Here is a 21,588-nt window from a genome sequence, read left to right on the forward strand (position 1 = left end):
AATAATGGTTGGGCTTTGCAGGAGTACCAAGATGGGAGCGCCATGGAGCTATCAGTTACAGGCAGATGTCGGCAGTATAACTCAGCTCATCTGCCATAGCACAGGCATATAGCTACGACTACATTTACTAAGGGGTTAATGAATTAATAAATACCTATAAAATGAAAAATATACAGTACTTCTCAAAAGTTTTAGGCAGGAGTGGAAAAAATGCAAAAAAGTAAGAATCGAACAATCATTATTTTCAATTTTCATATGTAGGGTGGAACACATTCAAACTGAAATAGCGGTGTAAGGAAGCTTAAAACTGGGTGAGGAACAGCCAAACTCTGCTACAAGAGTGAAATTGTGGAAGACCGTGCCATGTCACAGGTTATCCACCATAGAAAGACTGAGCACAGCAACAAGATACAAGGTAGTCATAGTGCATGAGAACGGTCTCTCCCATGCAAAGGCTTCGGAGCAGACTGAGGGGTGAAGATGTGCCGTTCAAGTTATTTTTGAAGGAGCACAGAAAAATGTTGCGGACCACAGTGCGGTGGTTGGCAAAGGAAACTTAATGAAGCAGATGAAAGACACAAAGCGTACTTGTCTTTGAAATCGGAAGATGAGCAGCAGTGCCATAAGCTCAAAATTGGCAGAAACCAGTGGGACCCCGTACGCCCATCTACTGTTCAGAGAAGACTGACCAGTCATGGTCTTCATAGAATTGCAACCTAAAAGCCACACCTTTCACATGGAAACAAGATCATATAACTCACATGTACATGAAAACATAGGTGTAGAAAAACGGCAGCAGCTGCTCTGGACTGATGAGTGAAAACATCCAGACCTTCAGCAGTTTGTTCACCGAAGGACTGGCGTGCGGTGCAATAATGAGTGTCTGCAGGAAGCAGTAAAGCATGGCGGAGGGTCCTTGCAAGTTTCGGACTGAAATTCAGCAAATTTGGTTGGGGATTTGGTCAAGATTAATGGTGTTTTCAATGCTGAGAAATTCATGCAGACACTTATACATTTGGGAGGCAACTCCAAATTTATTCTGCAGCAGGCAAAAACCCAAACATACAGCCACTGTCATGAAGAGCTATCTTCAGCGTAAAAAAAAAACCTTAGGGTATGTGCACATTGTGCAGATTGGCCGCTGCGGATTCGCAGCAGTTTTCCATGAGTTTACAGTACCATGTAAACCTATGGCAAACAAAATCCGCAGTGCACATCCTGCGAAAAAAAAAACATGCAGAAACGTAGCATTGTTTATTCCACAGCATGTCAATTCTTTGTGCGAATTCCACAGCGGTTTGCACCTGCTCCATAATAGGAATCCGCTGGTGTAAAACCGCAGGTGGAATCCGCAAAAAAATTGTGGTAAATCCGCAGTGCGGTTTACCTGCGGATTTACCAAAATCAGTCCGGAAAAATCCGCAACACTTTCCGCAACGTGTGCGCGTGGCCTTAGGAGTATCAGAAATAATGATATTGCTCCCACCCCACCCATTATTGAGTCTGTCTGAGAATACATGAAGACACAGAAGGATTTGCCCCAATCTACATCCACAGAAGATCTGTGTTTAGTTTTCCAAGATGTTTGGGACAACTTCCCTGCGGCGCTCTATAAAAAAATATGTCCAGGTGTACCGAGAAGAATAGATGCCATTTTGAAGACACAGGAGCCCTTCGCCCAGGTTTGTATTTAATAGATCAGTAATTTTACAACAGGATGTAATACTATACTAGTTCCAGAGGTACTAGTATAAAAAAATGGAAGTTCAAATCCACCCTTTGCTTTTAATGACTTAGCTAAGAACAGACATGAAGACATTGCTGTGTATGGCAGAGCTGGTTTTTGTGGTTCTTGGGGTTAATTCAGCCATATATTCCCTGCAGCAACCATAGGTGACATTACCTCTAGTCTCTGATCACACGATTTGGTGCAGTGCTGACTGATGTCTAAGTTCACGATGGCTCCACTGGAGAACTTCATGCTGATGCTGACAGTGTCCACATCCTTCAAGGTAGTCATGTCTTAGGAAGAAAGAAATTCTCATATTACTGCAAGATCATATGCAAAGCAATCCATTCTCTCCCATATCACTCCTGAACTTAAAGATGAGGATCCGCTCTACAACTATGTTGGCAGATTTGTTGCAGAAATCCAATATTCCATGTATTGGGGGTTTATATAAATCAATGCACATTCAGCAGAATCAACTTCATTCACAATCTGTCATGATTTGCAGCTGTGATGACCCATTGGGAGAGCCCCTGAGGTGCCACAGCAGCTGAACGGCCTTAAGTGACCCCATTTTACAAACTACACCTCTCAATGAATTCATCTAGGGGTGCAGTGATCATATTAAAACCACAGGAGAGTAACTGAATTTTATACCATTGGGCAGTGAAGAAAAAATAATTACATTTTTACCACTAAAATTTCGTTTTAGTGCAAAATTTGCCACACAATTTCTGCTGAATGTAGAAATACCTCATATATGTCTGCTTAGTCACACAAAGAGACTCAGGATTGACGGAGCGCCATTTGCCTCCTGGAGCCCAGATTTTCTTAGAATAGTTTGAGGACTACACATACAGAACCCCTACGTGCTAGAAGAGCAGAATCCCTCATTTAGGAAATTATACCCATTTGGGAACTTATCTAAAGGTGTAGTGATGATTTGACTTGATGTGAAGGGATCATTTGAATTTAGGAGTGCAGAATTTGCTGAATTTCTTTTGGGGACAAGGAGCCATAGTGCTTTTCCAGAGTCTTTGCTCTACATGTAACGTGGAAGCTCTCTATATCTAACAGATGACAGACCTGAGTGGGGACTCAGAACCCTCAAACTCCCAGGCCTCTGGTAGAGGACCCGAGAATGAGAAAGGACAACAAAAGTTAAATAAAGGGAACACTTAAAACAACAGACTATAACTCCAAGTAAATCAAACTTCTGTGAAATCAAACTGTCCACTTAGGAAGCAGCACTGATTGACAATCAATTTCACATGCTGTTGTGCAAATGGAATAGACAACAGATGGAAAATTATTGGCAATTATCAAGAAACACTCAAAGGAGTGGTTCTGCAGGTGGGGACAACAGACCACATCTCAGTACCAATGCTTTCTGGCTGATGTTTTGGTCACTTTTGAATGCTGGTTGTGCTTTCACACTTGTGGTAGCATGAGATGGACTCTACAACCCACACAAGTGTCTCAGGTAGTGCAGCTCATCCAGGATGGCACATCAATGCAAGCTGTGGCAAGGTTTGCTGTGTCTGTCAGCGTAGTGTCCAGAGGCTGGAGGTGCTACCAGGAGACAGGCCAGAACACCAGGAGACGTGGAGGGGGGTGTAGGAGGGCAACAACCCAGCAGCAGGACCGCTACCTCCGCCTTTGTGCAAGGAGGAACAGGAGCACTGCCAGAGCCCTGTAAAATGACCTCCAGCTGGCCACAAATGTGCATGTATCTGCACAAAAGGTTAGAAACCGACTCCATGAGGATGGCTGAGGGCCCGCCGTCCACAGATGGGGGTTGTGCTCACAGCCCAACATCGTGCAGGATGATTGACATTTGCCACAGAACACCAGGATTGGCAAATTCACCACTGGCGCCCTGTGCTCTTCACAGGTGAAAGAAGGTTCACACTGAGCACATGTGACAGACGTGACAGAGTCTGGAGATGCCATGGAGAGCGATCTGCTGCCTACACCATCGTTCAGCATGACCGGTTTGGCAGTGGGTCAGTAATGGTGTGGAGTGGCATTTCTTTGGAGGGCCGCACAGCCCTCCATGTGCTCGCCAAAGGTAGCCTGACTGCCATTAGGTACCGAGATGAGATCCTCAGACCCCTTGTGAGACCATATGCTGGTGCGGTTGGCCCTAATGTCCTCCTAATGCAGGACAATGCCAGACCTCATGTGGCTGGAGTGTGTCAGCAGTTCCTGCAAGATGAAGGCATTGAAGCTATGGACTGGCCCGCCCGTTCCCCAGGCCTGAATCCAATTGAACACATCTGGGACATTATGTTTCGCACCGTCCACCAACGTCACGTTGCACCACAGACTGTCCAGGAGTTGGCGGATGCTTTAGTCCAGGTCTGGGAGGAGATCCCTCAGGAGACCGTCGACCGCCTCATCAGGAGAATGCCCAGGCGTTGTAGGGATGTCATACAGGCACGTGGAGGCCACACACACTACTGAGCATCATATCCTTGTCTTGAGGCATTTCCACTTAAGTTGGATTAGCCTGTAACTTCATTTTTCACTTTGATTTTGAGCATCATTCCAACTCCAAACCTCCGTGGGATATTAGTTGTGATTTACGTTGATCATTTTTAGGTTTTATTGTTCTCAACACATTCCACTATGTAATGAATAAAGATTTACAACTGGAATATTTCATTCAGTGATATCTAGGATGTGGGATTTTAGTGTTCCCTTTATTTTTTTAAGCAGTGTATACACATACATATATTTTTTATTATTTTGTGAAAAAAAAACAGGATTTTTGGATGCTTACAGTAAAATCTGTTTCTTGGAGCCTCCATTGGGGGACACAGGAACCATGGGTGTATGCTGCTGCCACTAGGAGGCTGACACTATGCACAAAAAAAGTTAGCTCCTCCTCTGCAGTGTACACCCCACCGACTGGCATTATACTCTTCAGTTAGTGAGAAAGCAGTAGGAGATAAATAACAAGGTTGAAAAACCATAACCACAAACTTGAGAACTGTAAACATGAGAACAGCCATAGAACATAAAACAACAGAAACATTGGGAGGGAGCTGTGTCCCCCAATGGAGGCTCCAAGAAACATTTTACGGTAAGCAACCAAAAATCCTGTTTTCTTTATCGCCTCTCATTGGGGGACACAGGAACCATGGAACGTCCCAAAGCAGTCCCTGGGGTGGGAAAAACAGACTTCCATCAGGTCAGAGGACTCACCACTGCTGCCTGCAAGATCCTTCTGCCTAGGCTGGCGTCTGCCGAAGCGTAGGTATGGACCTTGTAAAATTTGGCGAACGTGTGGATGGAAGACCAAGTTGCCGCTTTGCAAAGCTGTAGGGCTGAAGCCCTGTGGTGCACAAACCAGGAGGCGCCGACTGCCCGGGTAGAGTGAGCCTTGATCCCAGGAGGGGGCACTCTGTTCTTGACCCGGTAAGCCTACAGAATTGCCGTTTTGATCCAGCGAGCAATAGTTGCCTTAGAAGCCGGTTGGCCTCTGCGCGTGCCATCAGGAATGACGAAAAGAGAATCCGTCTTCCGGAAAGTGGACGTTCTATCCAGGTAGATCCTCACTGCCCTGATGAGGTCCAGCTTGTTCAACGATCGCTCCAGAGGATGAGTCGGAGCTGGACAAAAGGAAGGTAGAACGACGTCCTCATTGAGGTGGAAGGTGGAAACCACCTTAGGAAGGAAAGAAGGTGGAGGCCTGAGGACCACCTTGTCCTGGTGAATGACCAAGAACGGAGGACGGCAAGACAGGGCCGCCAACTCGGAAACGCGGCAGATAGAAGTGATGGCCACAAGAAAGGCCACCTTCCAAGATAGAACTGACAGGGGAATCTCCCTGAGAGGCTCAAAGGGGGAAACCCTCAGAACGTCCAGTACCAGGTTTAAATCCCATGAATCCACAGGGGCCCTGTACGGAGGGACAGCGTGGGCTAATCCTTGAAGGAAGGTCTTAACCTGTGGTTGGGAGGCTTAAGTCTTCTGAAAAAGGATGGAAAGCGCAGAGACCTGGCCCTTCAGGGAACTAAGAGCCAGGCCCGAATCCAGTCCTGCCTGAAGGAAGGCCAAAATGGAAGGCAGGGAAAAGGACATGGATGAAACGTGGTTGGAGTCGCACCAACGGAAGTAAGCCTTCCAGGTACGATAGTAGATCCTGGAAGACAAAGGCTTCCAAGCCTGAATCATGGTGTGAATCACCTGGTCCGAAAGGCCGGACGCTCTTAGAACTGCGGTCTCAACAGCCACGCCGTTAAACTGAGCGACCGAGAATTCGGGTGGCAGATCGGACCTGTCTGGAAGGCGCCAGGGAGCGTCCGCGAGAAGATTGACGAGCTCCGCGAACCAAGCTCTCTTGGGCCAATCCGGGGCGATCAGAATGACCGGCAGCCCTTCCGCTTTGATCTTTTTCAACAGCTTGGGAAGTAATGGAAGGGGTGGGAGCAGGTAGGGTAGCACGAACTGTGACCAAGGAATGGCCAGAGCGTCGACTCCCACTGCAAGAGGATCGCGAGACCTGGAGACGAACTGCGGGACCTTCCTGTTCATTCGAGAAGCCGTGAGGTCGACGTCCGGAGTCCCCCATCGAAGGCAAATCTGATGGAAGACCTCCTGATGCAAGGACCATTCCCCTGCCGCGAGGCCCTTGTGGCTGAGGAAGTCGGCGGCCCAATTGTCCACGCCGGGGATATGCACCGCGGATATCACCGGAACCATTGCCTCTGCCCAGAGGAGGATCTTGGATACCTCGGCCAGGGCCAAGGAGCTCCGAGTCCCCCCCTGATGGTTGACATATGCCACAGCCGCGGCGTTGTCCGTCTGGATCCGGATCGGTAGGCCCCTGAGAATCCTTTCCCAGTGGCGGAGGGACAGAAAGATGGCCCAAATCTCGAGGACACTGATCGGCAGAGATGACTCCTGCGCCGACCAACGGCCCTGAACCGTCAGGTGGCGAAAAACCGCACCCCAGCCGAGCAGGCTGGCGTCCGTCGTCACCACTTGCCAGTGAACTGGAAGGAAGGACCTGCCCTGGGAGATGAGAGGTGATGTCAGCCACCAGTTGAGAGACTGTTTGACCCGAGAAGAGAGTCAGATCGGACGATCCAGGGAGAAGACAGACCTGTCCCACTGAGACAGAATGGCTTGCTGAAGGGGTCACGAATGAAATTGGGCGAAGAGAATCAGTTCTAATGATGCTACCATCCTCCCCAGAACCTTCATGGCCGATCGGAGGGAGGGAGGCTGAGGACCCTGGAGCAAGCATATGTCCCGACAAAGAGTGGATCTCTTGTCCTTGGGAAGGAAGACCTTGGTCTGACGAGTGTCGAAGAGCATGCCCAGAAAGATGATGCGCTGAGAAGGAATAAGGCAGGACTTCTTCCGGTTGACCAGCCACCCGAAACGGGCTAGGGTGTCGAAAACGATGGACAGACTTTCGTGAGCCTGAGAAAAGGACGGAGCCTTGATGAGAATGTCGTCGAGGTATGGAAACAGAACCAGGCCTCTGACCATCAAGATGGCCATCAGCGCCACCATCTTTGTGAAAACTCTTGGGGCGGTTGCGTGACCGAACGGCAGGGTGATGAACTGAAAATGTTCCTGAAGCACTGCAAAGCGCAGGAATCAGTGATGTCCAGGGAATATTGGGACATGGAGGTAGGCGTCCTGAATATCTATGGAACACAGAAATTTTTGAGCCTCTATGGAAGCAATTACTGAACGAATGGATGCCATCCTGAAGTGTCTCAGACGAACTCTCCTGTTCAGCACTTTGAGGTCCAGAATGGGGCGAACCCTGCCGTCTTTTTTCGGTACCACAAAAAGGTTTGAGTAGAAACCTGTGAACCGTTCTTTTTCTGGGACGGGAACGATTACCCCGGCTTTAAAGGGAACCGGTCACCCCGAAAATCACGGGTGAGGTAAGCCCACCGGCATCAGGGGCTTATCTACAGCATTCTGTAATGCTGTAGATAAGCCCCCGATGTTACCTGAAAGAGGAGAAAAAGATGTTGGATTATACTCACCCAGGGGCGGTTCCGCTGCTGGTCCGGTCGGATGGGTGTCTCTGGTCCGCCGCGGCGCCTCCCATCTTCATTCCAAGATGTCCTCTTCTGATCTTCAGCCACGGCTCCGGTACTGCAAAGTACTGCAGTGCGCAGGCGCCGGAAAGGTCAGAGAGGCCCGGCGTCTGCGCACTGCAGTACTTTGCTCTGCCCTCAACAGGGCAGACAAAGTACGCCTGCGCCGGAGCCGTGGCTGTAGATCAGAAGAGGACGTCTTGGAATTTAGATGGGAGGCGCCGCAGCGGACCAGAGACACCCATCCGACCGGACCAGCAGCGGGACCGCCCCTGGGTGAGTATAATCTAACGTCTTTTTCTCCTCTTTCAGGTAACATCGGGGGCTTATCTACAGCATTACAGAATGCTCTAGATAAGCCCCTGATGCCGGTGGGCTTACCTCACCTGCGATTTTCGGGGTGACAGGTTCCCTTTAAGAAGAGAAGCGATGGCTGCGAGGAAACCCGGAACTAGAGCGGGATCTCTTGGAGGTCGGGATTTGAAAAAACGATCCCGGGGTCGTGAAACGCCGGATAGAAGGCAGAGGGCCGCATGTGGAGAAGAACGCGCCTGCCTGCGAAGGCCACTGCGCGACGCAGCAATCCCGGGCCGTGCCGCTGCATCTGGATGCAAACAACGACGACAGGTATTCTGGGAGCCCCTAGCAAGACCCCCCCTGTGAAAGATCTGAGATGGGGAAATACTCACCTTAAACATCCCACGCCGATACTGACCTGAAAGAGGAATGAGACGTCCAGGGAGCTGGTGATGGATGTCCTCGTCTCCGCAACCGACAGGCTCTGGTGGCCGAGTGGGTGGGGGACGGAGCCAGGACTGGACTTCTGAGCACGCTTGTGTGCCAGGATCATGGTCCTGCTGAGGGATCTATGAGGATACGGGGTGGCAGTACACACCGTACTCATAGTCCGCCTTGTTGGACTACAGGTGTGACTACTCACCCTGTATCCCTCCGGAAAAACCTGAAAAGAAACGACGCACATTGAAGTAGATAAGGGTCTAATCAAAGACCCGTGTCCACCTCCTACTGACACTAAGCTAATCTGAAGAGTAGAATGCCAGTCGGTGGGGTGTACACTGCAGAGGAGGAGCTAACTTTTTTTGTCCATAGCGTCAGCCTCCTAGTGGCAGCAGCATACACCCATGGTTCCTGTGTCCCCCAATGAGAGGCGATAAAGAAATTATTTTTAAATATATCTTTTTGCAGCCTTGTCGCAGTTATAAAACATTGCATTGCATGCTTTATAAACAGTTAGTTCAGACACACAAGATTGTTAGACTATGCATTTGTGGGGTTAAATTGCCAGAAATAGTGCGTGAACAACTCCTGGCACTGGGAGTCGGAAGCCAGCTGTCAGATTTGCTGAACACCCGTGGCTATCGTACATGCACAGCTCCTGTTCACTCAAAATTGCCATGATGTATCCATTTGTCCAAGGTGGGGAAGTCCTTCCCAGCCAGGACGTATGGATATGTCTATGGTTGGGAAGGGTTAACGTAAAGGGGTTGTCCGGTCTAAATTGATAAGTCTGCGGTCCCATAGAGTGACTGCAGATTTATCGATCTGGACCGGACAACCTCTTTAAGACATGTACCATGCTTGGAGGGCAGACTGTGATGCACGGACCAGCAGCGAGTCTCCTGACTTGAAATTAACAGGCTCGTATACATACAGAAGACCTGCAGCCAGTCCATGTATCGTAGTCCCCCCTCGGACAGTGAAACATGGACGTCTGACTGAGGCCTTAATTGCAGACAAATCTGCCATGTCATGTTAAATCAGATACAATTTCAGAATACAGCAAAAACCTTCCTAAATAAGAAGTAAAAGTGTTTGCTCATTATGTGACTGTGTAATTAGACCTACCTGTGCAGAAAGCATGTCCAAAGGAGAAGACCGTGTCCGGCAGGCTCCCTCCAAGTAACCAGAAGACAATGTCTATATCGTGTAATGCTGAGCTATAGAAAATACCTCCTGTCAGAAAAAGTGACGAAATTAAAGAGCTGTTTGTTTTATTCACATTGCACACAGCCTGCACATTGCTCAATAAGCATGCACACAGCCCCATATCCCGAAAATATAAAGCACAATGGGTTTAGAAAATGGGGGCACAAGCAAATTTATTTATTTTTTTTTACTAATTTCCAATTTTTTTTATCACCACTTAAAAAAAAGTGTGGTATCTGCATAATTGTACTGATGTACATATAATCCTTTTTAGTATGCTTTCTTACCTATCAGCTTGTTTCCGTGACCTGTTTTCATGTATCTCATTGTGTGATCCTGGCATCTTTGAGTGGTCAGTCCTACCCCTCCCTCACTTTATGACCTTTGCTTAACTCTCTACATCTGGTCTCCCATACCCAGCCACCTCCTCATTCACACCTGATTGCCCTTAACTGGGGATATATTCACATGCAGGAGTCTGCTATAGACTCAGTCTGCTGCAAATCATCTTTTAACTTCCATCTTTTAAATTACATCTTTTTAATTATGATTTTGAATTAGACTGGAATTGACTGGAAGGTAACAGAATACCAACCACTACAATGTTTCGGTTTCTTTTCTCTTTCACCCCCATACTACTTTCCTTCTTACAATCTCCTGCAATCCCTCCACCTAGTAAGGAACTAGTCATTTCTTCCTCCATACTCCCCAGCCATCTCACCTTCTCCTCAGAACTGTTCCTCCACATACAATCCTTTTTCACCAGACACACACGGCCACATCATTTCCTATCCTGCTCCCACCTTCTAATATTCTGTCTGCTACTCCTCATCGCTGGTGACATATCCCCAAATCCCGGCCCTCCCCAACTTATCCCCACACTCATTTCTAACCCCCTGCTACGATCCTCCGCACGTTTTCCCAACCATGATAACCTCATACCCATTCATCCAGCCCCCACTCCCCCGCTCCCCCTACTTGGAGCACTATGGAACGCACGCTCCATCTGCAACAAACTGCCATTTATCCATGACCTCTTCATCACCAACAAACTCTCCTTCCTCGGCCTCACCGAAACCTGGCTCACCCCCTCTGACTTGGCCTCTCCAGCTGCGCTCTCCTATGGCGGATTCCACCTCTCTCACACCCCTCGCCCCAGCAACAAACGTGGTGGAGGAGTTGGCCTGCTCCTGTCTGACACCTGCTCCTTCACTCCAATACCGCTACCACCCTCCGCTAATCTTCCCTCGTTTGAGGTGCACTCTGTCTGCATCTATTCCCCCTCCAACCTCCAGCTGGCTGTCATCTACCGCCCCCCAGAACTAGCCATCTCCACCTTTCTCGACCACTTCACCACCTGGCTACTTCATTTCCTCTCTGTTGACATCCCCACTATCATCATGGGTGATTTCAATGTCCCCATTGACACTTTCACCTCAGCTGCCTCTAAACTTTTATCACTGACTGCCTCCTTCGGCCTCACTCAATGGTCCTCTGAGGCCACTCACAAAGATGGCCACACGCTGGACCTCATCTTCACCCGCCTCTGCTCCCTTACTAATCTCACTAACACACCCCTCCCCCTGTCTGACCACAACCTACTGACATTCTCGTCCCTCTCCTCTCCTAGTGTGCAACCCCCACTCCACAAACTCACTCACCCTCGCAGAAATCTCAAACATCTCAACTTACAATCACTCTCTGAGTCCCTTCTCCCTCTCACAGACATAGCTTCCCTTCATGACACAGATGCTGCTGCCACTTTTTATAACACCACAATAACAGCAACACTCGATTCGGCCGCCCCGCTCATGCATAGTAAAACTCGTACAATTAACAGGCAGCCCTGGCTGACCAGCCTGACCAAAGAATTGAGACGGGCTTCCAGGATTGCTGAGCGGAGATGGAAGCGATCCCACTCTGCCGACCACTTCACTGCATACAAGCAGTCCCTCGCCAGCTTCAAGTCTGCGCTCACTGCCGCAAAACAAACTTACTTCTCATCTCTCATATCCTCCCTGTCCCACAACCCTAAACAGCTTTTCAACACTTTCAACTCTCTACTTCGTCCCCCCGCACCTCCTCCCTCCCCCCTCATTTCTGCTGATGACTTCGCCTCTTTCTTTAAACAGAAGATCGATACGATCAGAGAAAGCTTTGGCCCACAGCGCCCACTACCCCTCTTAGCTCCTCAACCCTGCTCCTCAAAAGCCAGCTTCTCCACCATGACAGAAGATCAGCTCTCCACCCTCCTGTCAAGATCACACCTCACCACCTGCACGCTTGACCCGCTCCCATCCCACCTCATCCCTAACCTTTCCAAGGTCTTCATCCCAACCCTAAAGCACCTCTTCAACCTCTCACTCACAACAGGTGTCTTTCCCTCATCCTCCAAGCATGCCAAGATCACACCCATCCTCAAAAAGCCCTCCCTCGACCCATCCTCTGTGTCTAGCTATCGCCCAATATCTCTTCTCCCTTATGCCTCCAAATTGCTGGAGCAACACGTCCATCTTGAACTGTCCTCCCACTTCTCCTCCTGCTCCCTCTTTGATTGGTTACAATCTGGCTTCCGTTCCCATCACTCAACTGAAACTGCCCTAACTAAAGTCACCAATGACCTACTAACTGCCAGGAGCAAGCGACACTACTCTGTCCTCCTTCTCCTGGACCTGTCTTCTGCCTTTGACACTGTAGACCACTCCCTTTTGCTACAAATCCTCTCATCCCTTGGCATCACAGACTTGGCCCTTTCCTGGATCTCGTCATATCTGACAGACCGAACATTCAGTGTCTCCCTCCCCAACACCACCTCCTCACCTCGCCCCTTGTCAGTTGGTGTTCCTCAAGGCTCTGTTCTAGGACCCCTACTCTTCTCCATCTACACTTTCGGCCTGGGACAGCTGATAGAATCCCACGGTTTGCAGTACCATCTCTACGCTGATGACACGCAGATCTACCTCTCCAGACCTGACCTCTCCTCCTTGCTTACCAAAATCCCGCACTGTCTGTCTGCCATTTCAGCCTTCTTTTCTGCTCGCTTTCTACAACTGAACATGGACAAAACAGAATTCATCATCTTTCCCCATCTCACTCTACCCCTCCACCAGACCTATCCATCAATGTCAATGGCTGCTCACTTTCCCCAGTCCCACACGCCCGGTGCCTCGGGGTGATCCTCGACTCTGCCCTCTCTTTCAAGCCACATATCCAAGCCCTTGCCTCCTCCTGTCGTCTCAAACTCAAAAATATTTCCCGGATCCGTGCTTTCCTTGACCGCAACACTGCAAAAACGCTAGTGCATGCCCTTATCTCCCGCCTCGACTACTGCAGCCTCCTACTCTCTGGACTCCCCTCTAGCACTCTGGCACCACTTCAATCCATCCTACACTCTGCTGCCCGACTAATCCACCTGTCCCCCCGCTATTCCCCAGCCTCTCCCCTGTGTCAAGCCCTTCACTGGCTTCCTATCGCCCAGAGACTCCAGTTCAAAACCCTCACACTGACATACAAAGCCATCCACAACCTGTCTCCTCCATACATCTGTGACATGGTCTCCCGGTACCTACCTACACGCAACCTCCGATCCTCCCAAGACCTCCTTCTCTACTCCCCTCTCATCTCTTCTTCTCATAACCGCATCCAAGACTTCTCCCGTGCTTCCCCCATACTCTCTACCCCAACACATCAGACTCACGCCTACCATAGAAACCTTCAAAAAGAACCTGAAGACTTATCTCTTCCGACAAGCCTACAGCCTGCAGTGATCCTCAACCTACTGAACAGCCGCACAGCCAGCTCTTCCCTCTCCTAGTGTATCCTCACCCACCCCCTGCAGACTGTGAGCCCTCGCGGGCAGGGTCCTCCCTCCTTATGTACTCGTGTGCCTTGTTATCTGCTCATGTTTAATGTATTTGTCTATATTTGCCCGTATTCACATGTAAAGCGCCATGGAATAAATGGCGCTATAAAAATGTATAATAATAATAATAATAATGTAGAGATTCATATTGCCAGATCAGTTTTACCATATAATGAACCTGGTAAATAAAACCCCCAAAAAACAAATGTGAAATAGCATTTTTTTTTTGCAATTTCAACGCGGTGTCCAGATTACACAACCCCGCACTGCAGATATAGCCAATGATTCTTGCTTTTCACCCCACCACTTTGCTCGGCCGCCATATCATCTTTACCTGACGTCCGGATCTTGCTGACAGAAGAGCAGGGGAAGGTGCGGCTGACTGCAGATAATTTCTGGATTCGGCCCAGAGCATTTTTCTGGTGAATCTTTTTAAATAGATATTGCAATGCGGGATCAAAGCGCCTGTGGAGACACACACATAAACCTTAAGCATGCGGTCTCCAACTTACCGTATGTCTCTCCAATCCAGAACCCCTTTAATGGTGAAGATTATGTACTTGTGATCAATTACTGCAGCTTCTCACATCACTAGAATACCTATGTGCAGGACACATCCCCGATGTATAACTTACTTGTAGAAGCCACAGACCAGAGGTTTCCCCCGTTTCTCAGCCTCATCAAAGCACGCTTCCACCGTCTGCCTGCTCGTGCTCAGCAGCTTCTCACACAGCACAGCCTTCCCTTGAAATAAACACACAGATCTGTGCAAAAATTTGTCAATTCATGAACAGCAGAAATGCATCAGTACTAAAGAGCGATGCACAAGGATCTTTTTTTTTTTTTTAAATCACATAGTATTTATTAGAGCATATGACACGCCAGTAACACAGTCTGATACAGTTTCCAGACAGGTACAATGAATACAAAACCGATTAATACATTTTAATTTTATGTAAACAACGCACCCCATAACCAACGCACAAGGATCTTAATGTTACACAAAATACAGTTATATTTGTATACAGCCATCAGATACAAGTGTCAGAATACACAGCTCATCAAAGTTCGCCTACAATAGGAAAGTGAGCACCAGACCTGGACCACAAAGTAACTGAAGAAGAATGTGTTTGATCAGCCATGTTTTCTTTTACAGTAGGTGGACACTAATCCTAGGGAAAGGATGAAGGAAACTGTGGATTTCCAAAACTAGTAGGAAGGGACTTGGTCAATTACATACCCCGTAGTCTAACACGTGACCATTGACGTAATCTAACACGTGACCATGCAGCATGTATCACATGTGGAGGGAGCTCAGCTCCACTCACTGCTGTTAGACACAGATAACGGCTATGTAATAGAATATATCCAGCATGTATCACATGTGGAGGGAGCTCAGCTCCACTCACTGCTGTTAGACACAGATAACGGCTATGTAATAGAATATATCTAGCATGTATCACATGTGGAGGGAACTCAGCTCCACTCACTGCTGTTAGACACAGATAACGGCTATGTAATAGAATATATCTAGCATGTATCACATGTGGAGGGAACTCAGCTCCACTCACTGCTGTTAGACACAGATAACGGCTATGTAATAGAATATATCTAGCATGTATCACATGTGGAGGGAACTCAGCTCCGGTCACTGCTGTTAGGCACAGATAACGGCTATGTAATAGAATATATCCAGCATGTATCACATGTGGAGGGAACTCAGCTCCGGTCACTGCTGTTAGACACAGATAACGGTTATGTAATATAATATATCCAGCATGTATCACATGTGGAGGGAACTCAGCTCCGGTCACTGCTGTTAGACACAGATAACGGCTATGTAATAGAATATATCCGGCATGTATCACATGTGGAGGGAGCTCAGCTCCGGTCACTGCTATTAGACACAGATAACGGTTATGTAATATAATATATCCGGCATGTATCACATGTGGAGGGAGCTCAGCTCCGGTCACTGATGTTAGGCACAGATAACGGCTATGTAATAGAATATATCCAGCATGTATCACATGTGGAGGGAGCCCGGCTCCGCTCACTGCTGTTAGACACAGATAACGGCTATGTAATAGAATATATCCAGCATGTATCACATGTGGAGGGAACTCAGCTCCGGTCACTGCTGTTAGGCACAGATAACGGCTATGTAATAGAATATATCCAGCATGTATCACATGTGGAGGGAGCGCAGCTCCGGTCACTGCTATTAGACACAGATAACGGCTATGTAATAGAATATATCTAGCATGTATCACATGTGGAGGGAACTCAGCTCCGGTCACTGCTGTTAGACACAGATAACGGTTATGTAATAGAATATATCCAGCATGTATCACATGTGGAGGGAGCTCAGCTCCGCTCACTGCTGTTAGGCACAGATAACGACTATGTAATAGAATATATCCGGCATGTATCGCATGTGGAGGGAACTCAGCTCCGGTCACTGCTGTTAGACACAGATAACGGCTACGTAATATAATATATCCAGCATGTATCACATGTGGAGGGAGCTCAGCTCCGGTCACTGCTGTTAGACACAGATAACGGCTGTGTAATATAATATATCCGGCATGTACCGCGTGTGGAGGGAGCTCAGGTCCGGTCACTGCTGTCAGACACAGATAACGGCTATGTAATATAATACAGTTATATGAAAAAGTTTGGGCACCCCTATTAATCTTAAGATTAATGTTTTATAAAAATTGGTTTTTTTGCAACAGCAATTTCAGTTTCATATATCTAATAACTGTTGGACACAGTAATGTTTCTGCCTTGAAATGAGGTTTATTGTACTAACAGAAAATGTGCAAACTGCATTCAAACAAAATTTGACAGGTGCATAAGTATGGGCACCCCACCAGAAAAGAGACATTAATATTTAGTAGATCCTCCTTTTGCAAAAATAACAGCCTCTAGTCGCTACCTGAAGCTTTTAATGAGTTCCTGGATCCTGGATGAAGGTATTTTTGACCATTCCTCTTTACAAAACAATTCCAGTTCAGTTAAGTTTGATGGTCGACGAGCATGGACAGCCCTCTTCAAATGATCCCACAGATGTTCAATGATATTCAGGTCTGGGGACCGGGATGGCCATTCCAGAACAGTGCAATTGTTCCTCTGCATGAATGCCTGAGTAGATTTGGAGCGGTGTTTTGGATCATTGTCTTGCTGAAAGATCCATCCCCTGCGTAACTTCAACTTATTGTCAAGAATCTGCTGATACTGAGAGGAATCCATGCGTCCCTCAACTTTAACAAGATTCCCGGTGCTGGCATTGGCCACACAGCCCCAAAGCATGATGGAACCTCCACCAAATTTTACTGTGGGTTGCAAGTGTTTTTCTTGGAATGCTGTGTTTTTTGGCCGCCATAAATAACGCCTTTTTGTATGACCAAACAACTCAATCTTGGTTTCATCAGTCCACAGGACCTTCTTCCAAAAAGAAATTGGCTTCTCCAAATGAGCTTTTGCATACCTCAGCCGACTCTGTTTGTGGCGTGCTTGCAGAAACGGCTTCTTTCGCATCACTCTCCCATACAGCTTCCCCTTGTGCAAAGTGCGTTGTATAGTTGACCGATGCACAGTGACACCATCTGCAGCAAGTTGATGCTGCAGCTCTCTGGAGGTGGTCTGAGGATTGTTCTTAACTGATCTCACCATTCTTCTTCTTCTCTGCCTTTCTGATGTTTTTCTTGGCCTGCCACTTCTGGCCTTAACAAGAACTGTACCTGTGTTCTTCCATTTCCTTACTATGTTCCTCACAGTGGAAATTGACAGGTTAAATCTCTGAGACAGTTTTTTGTATCCTTCCCCTGAACAACTATGTTGAATAATCTTTGTTTTCAGATCATTAGACAGTTGTTTTGAGGAGCCCATGATGCCACTCTTCAGAGGAGATTCAAACAGGAGAACAACTTGCAAGTGGCCACTTTAAGTAGCTTTTCTCATGATTGCATACACCTGGCTATGAAGTCCAAAGCTCAATGAGGTTAGAAAACCAAAAAAAGTGCTTTAGTAAGTCAGTAAAAAGTAGGTAGGAGTATTTAAAACAAGAAAATGATAAGGGTGCCCATACTTATGCACCTGTCAAATTTTGTTTGAATGCAGATTGCACATTTTCTGTTAGAACAATAAATCTAATTTCAAGGCAGAAACATTACTGTGTCCAACAGTTATTAGATATATGAAACTGAAATAGCTGTTGCAAAAAAAACAATTTTTATAAAACATTAAGCTTAAGATTAATAGGGGTGCCCAAACTTTTTCATATAACTGTATATCCAGCATGCATCACATGTGGAGGGAGCGCAGCTCCGGTCACTGCTGTTAGGCACAGATAACGGCTATGTAATAGAATATATCCAGCATGTATCACATGTGGAGGGAGCTCAGCTCCGGTCACTGCTGTTAGGCACAAATAACAGCTATGTAATAGAATATATCCAGCATGCATCACATGTGGAGGGAACTCAGCTCCGGTCACTGCTGTTAGACACAGATAACGGCTATGTAATGGAATATATCCAGCATGTATCACATGTGGATGGAGCGCAGCTCCGGTCACTGCTGTTAGACACAGATAACGGCTATGTAATATAATATATCCGGCATGTATCACATGTGGAGGGAGCTCAGCTCCGGTCACTGCTGTTAGACACAGATAACGGCTATGTAATGGAATATATCCAGCATGTATCACATGTGGATGGAGCGCAGCTCCGGTCACTGCTGTTAGACACAGATAACGGCTATGTAATATAATATATCCGGCATGTATCACATGTGGAGGGAGCTCAGCTCCGGTCACTGCTGTTAGACACAGATAACGGCTATGTAATGGAATATATCCAGCATGTATCACATGTGGATGGAGCGCAGCTCCGGTCACTGCTGTTAGACACAGATAACGGCTATGTAATATAATATATCCGGCATGTATCACATGATGAGTTAGCTCATGTCCGGTCAGTGCTGTTAGACACAGACAACAGGTACCGTATGTAATAAAACATAGCCTCGATCAAAAATGTAATGATCTGAATGGTTTATGTAACATACCAAAGAGCCCAAGATGATGATTTGGCTTCCGAATTCCCATGATCTCAATCAGATCTAGCCCCTGTGGCATGTGCTGTAAATAGGAGTCTAATCCATGAAGTTGTCACCTTGCAACTAACAGGATCTGCTGCTAATGTCTTGATGCCAGATACGGGAGGAAACCATCAGAGGTCTCACGGAGACTATTACTAGATGGGTCAGAGCTGTTTTGACCTACACATGCTACATACTGTTATTGGCTATATTGGTGTAAACGACATTGATCACTTACCAGCTTTCAAAGTCTCCAGGGTCATGGCAGCTGCAAGTTCTGGTGGAGAACAAATAACCACCCCAGACACTCTGCGGAAAAAATGTCACAGCTATGAATCCAAAGAGTGACTTCTCAAACTTTTTCTACTAGGGTCTCATAAAAGCCACTAATCTAAAGCCCAGGCCACAATAGGTAAATCAAGAAGGCACCATCTGTGGTTGAAGTCCATAATAAAATAAGTAATATCTCTCATTTCTTTGCCTTCTAAACCAAGCATAACTACAAAATGAGTCTATTAAGCTGTTAAACTAAAAGGACTGAGCAGCTTATGATCACTGCCTCCTCAAAATCTAGCTGCCACCTCACTTGCGAGGGAAGCCTCAAAGGTTGAGAAGCAATTCTGTAAAAGTACTGATCTAAAGTCGGTATAGTGATAGTTAAAGGGTTTTCACCAAATCACTGTGACCTCAAGGCAGTGGTCCCCAAGAGCCACCAACAGGTCATGTTTTGAGGATTTCCTTAGTATTACACAGGTAAGTGAATGCTTGCCTGTGCAGGTGATGCAATTATCACCTGTGCATTACTAAGGAAATCCTCAAAACATGACCTGTTGGTGGCTCTTGAGGACCGGAGTTGGGGAACACTGCCTCAAGGGATCCCAAGAACAGAGACCCCCGAGCCCGCATTACAGTGCTCTGCAGCCTTGCTTGGAGTGAAGGTGAAAACACTTGGCCTTTGCTCCATTCATTGTCTATAAGACTGCTGGAGAAAGAATCCATTACGTCATTCAGACGGAGGCTCGGCGATTCTTTGGATTGTTGGGACTTCAACCACATTAAAATTGATCTGTTTATTTTGATTGAATTGAATAAATACAGTAGGTATACTATACCAACTGCAGAATAAAAATGGTAGGTGTAAACCAAAGTTTGATTTAAAAAAACAGAAACAGATCAGAGGTGAAAGTAATAGAAACACAAGAGGAACACTGCTCCCCTTTTTTTTTTTTTTAAAAAAAACAGCGCTAACCCTCCACTGGCCCTACAAGCCAAGCATCGGCTAAATACAACCATCACTTGGTCAATCAGTGGCTAAAAGGATTATCTGCCAGATTACTAGCATCATGGCTCCCATCACGGAGCTGTGATGCCACTAATACAGCACACGACTGCTGCAGCCACTCACTGGATGCAGCGGTCATGTGCCGGCCATATGCAAACAAAGACCTCAGGAGGTTCAGAGTCAGATTGCTGGAGAAAAGAATAGATGAGTACGGATTCTTTTATTCTTTATTAGATCCGTGGCAGATTTTTTTTTTACTCTGGATAAACCTAAGTATAATCGTACAGCTAGCCTTATACGGTAAATAACGAATTATAGGGTAAAATTGTTAGCAGATTACGCCACAAAGTATTTATAATAATAAATCTATCCTGAATGTACAGGGTTCACTCTCACCTTTGGTCACTAAGAACAATGTCCACATCTTGCTCCTGCAGCACTCGCGTCTTGGCCAAGAGTCCTTCACTAAAAGCCGTCTCCACTGCCAAACGTTGATTTTCGACGATGTAGTAGAGGTGGCAGCCACTTTCTTCTGCTATGCTTTGAAGCAAGGCCTGGCAACCATAGCTCACCCCTATGACAGCCAGGCCAATATTACCCTCCTGAGAACCATCTCTGCTATAAAGCCCTCCTGGGACAATGCTGTTGGAGGCTTCTGAGATAACGTGCCTTTGGTTGGTGTGCTTGGAGGAAATAGACGGATGCTGGATATGGATTGTTCCAAATGATGACGGCAATGAGGAGGAGGTAGACGGCGTTGAATCTTCTCTTCCAGACATAATGTTGGTGGTGGAACTGATGTTTGGGTGACCCGGAAACGAGGACTGTTGGTGACGATGGAGCGGAGGTAATAGCACCGGATTACTGGTGCTGATGGTATTGCTGACAGAACTGGCCTGCAGTGTAAAGGAGGGCTGAGGCTGAAAAGACGAGTCCAGAGGAAGGGAGAGGTCCTCAACGTGGGTTGTGCCTGTTGTTCTAGAAAAAAGCAGGATACATTAAGGTCTGCCTGTGCTACATACACATCTCTATCCTAATACAAGCCGGCACATGGCAGGATCCAAAACACATACTCCTATTGCCAAGATGAGTAAATATTTCAATCCAATCGTCTGTACCTTGGAGCAAGCTACATTCTGTCTCGTACTCCGGTCACCTCAAGGGTCCATTCAGAATTCTGATTTTCTGCCACAATCCAGCATGTAATACAGTCAGTGCTGATTTAAATGTCAGAAAATGACCTGCTTGAGCCAGGTATTGATCTTAAATAATTTTTGTTTAAATGTTTGATTTTTTTTCATCTCATGATCTATATTGAATAAAAACAATATATATATATATATATATATATATATATATATATACAGTTAGGTCCATATATATTTGGACAGAGACAACATTTTTCTAATCTTGGTTATAGACATTACCACAATGATTTTTAAACAAAACAATTCAGATGCAGTTGAAGTTCAGACTTTCAGCTTTCATTTGAGGGTATCTACATTAAAATTGGATGAAGGGTTGAGGAGTTTCAGCTCCTTAACATGTGCCACCCTGTTTTTAAAGGGACCAAAAGTCATTGGACAGA

The 21,588-nt window shown here is 46.8% G+C and overlaps 1 protein-coding gene across 2 annotated transcripts in view; it reads right to left on the reverse strand.

Moving 5' to 3' along the window:
* The window catches only part of LOC138651054 (myo-inositol 2-dehydrogenase-like), a 37,236-nt gene that overhangs the window by 5,747 nt on the left and 9,901 nt on the right, over positions 1 to 21,588 (reverse strand). For both annotated transcript variants that reach the window (XM_069740994.1, XM_069740996.1), the window contains 6 exons: positions 20,397 to 20,978; positions 18,957 to 19,027; positions 14,245 to 14,353; positions 13,944 to 14,074; positions 9,667 to 9,774; positions 1,904 to 2,022 (listed from right to left, as the gene is read on the reverse strand). In XM_069740994.1, the coding sequence (XP_069597095.1) occupies positions 1,904 to 2,022; positions 9,667 to 9,774; positions 13,944 to 14,074; positions 14,245 to 14,353; positions 18,957 to 19,027; positions 20,397 to 20,978 (1,120 nt within the window). The remainder of the gene's footprint in view (positions 1 to 1,903; positions 2,023 to 9,666; positions 9,775 to 13,943; positions 14,075 to 14,244; positions 14,354 to 18,956; positions 19,028 to 20,396; positions 20,979 to 21,588) is intronic.

Source organism: Ranitomeya imitator, chromosome 10, assembly GCF_032444005.1.
Source record: "Ranitomeya imitator isolate aRanImi1 chromosome 10, aRanImi1.pri, whole genome shotgun sequence".
Classification (NCBI taxonomy): Eukaryota; Metazoa; Chordata; class Amphibia; order Anura; family Dendrobatidae; genus Ranitomeya; species Ranitomeya imitator.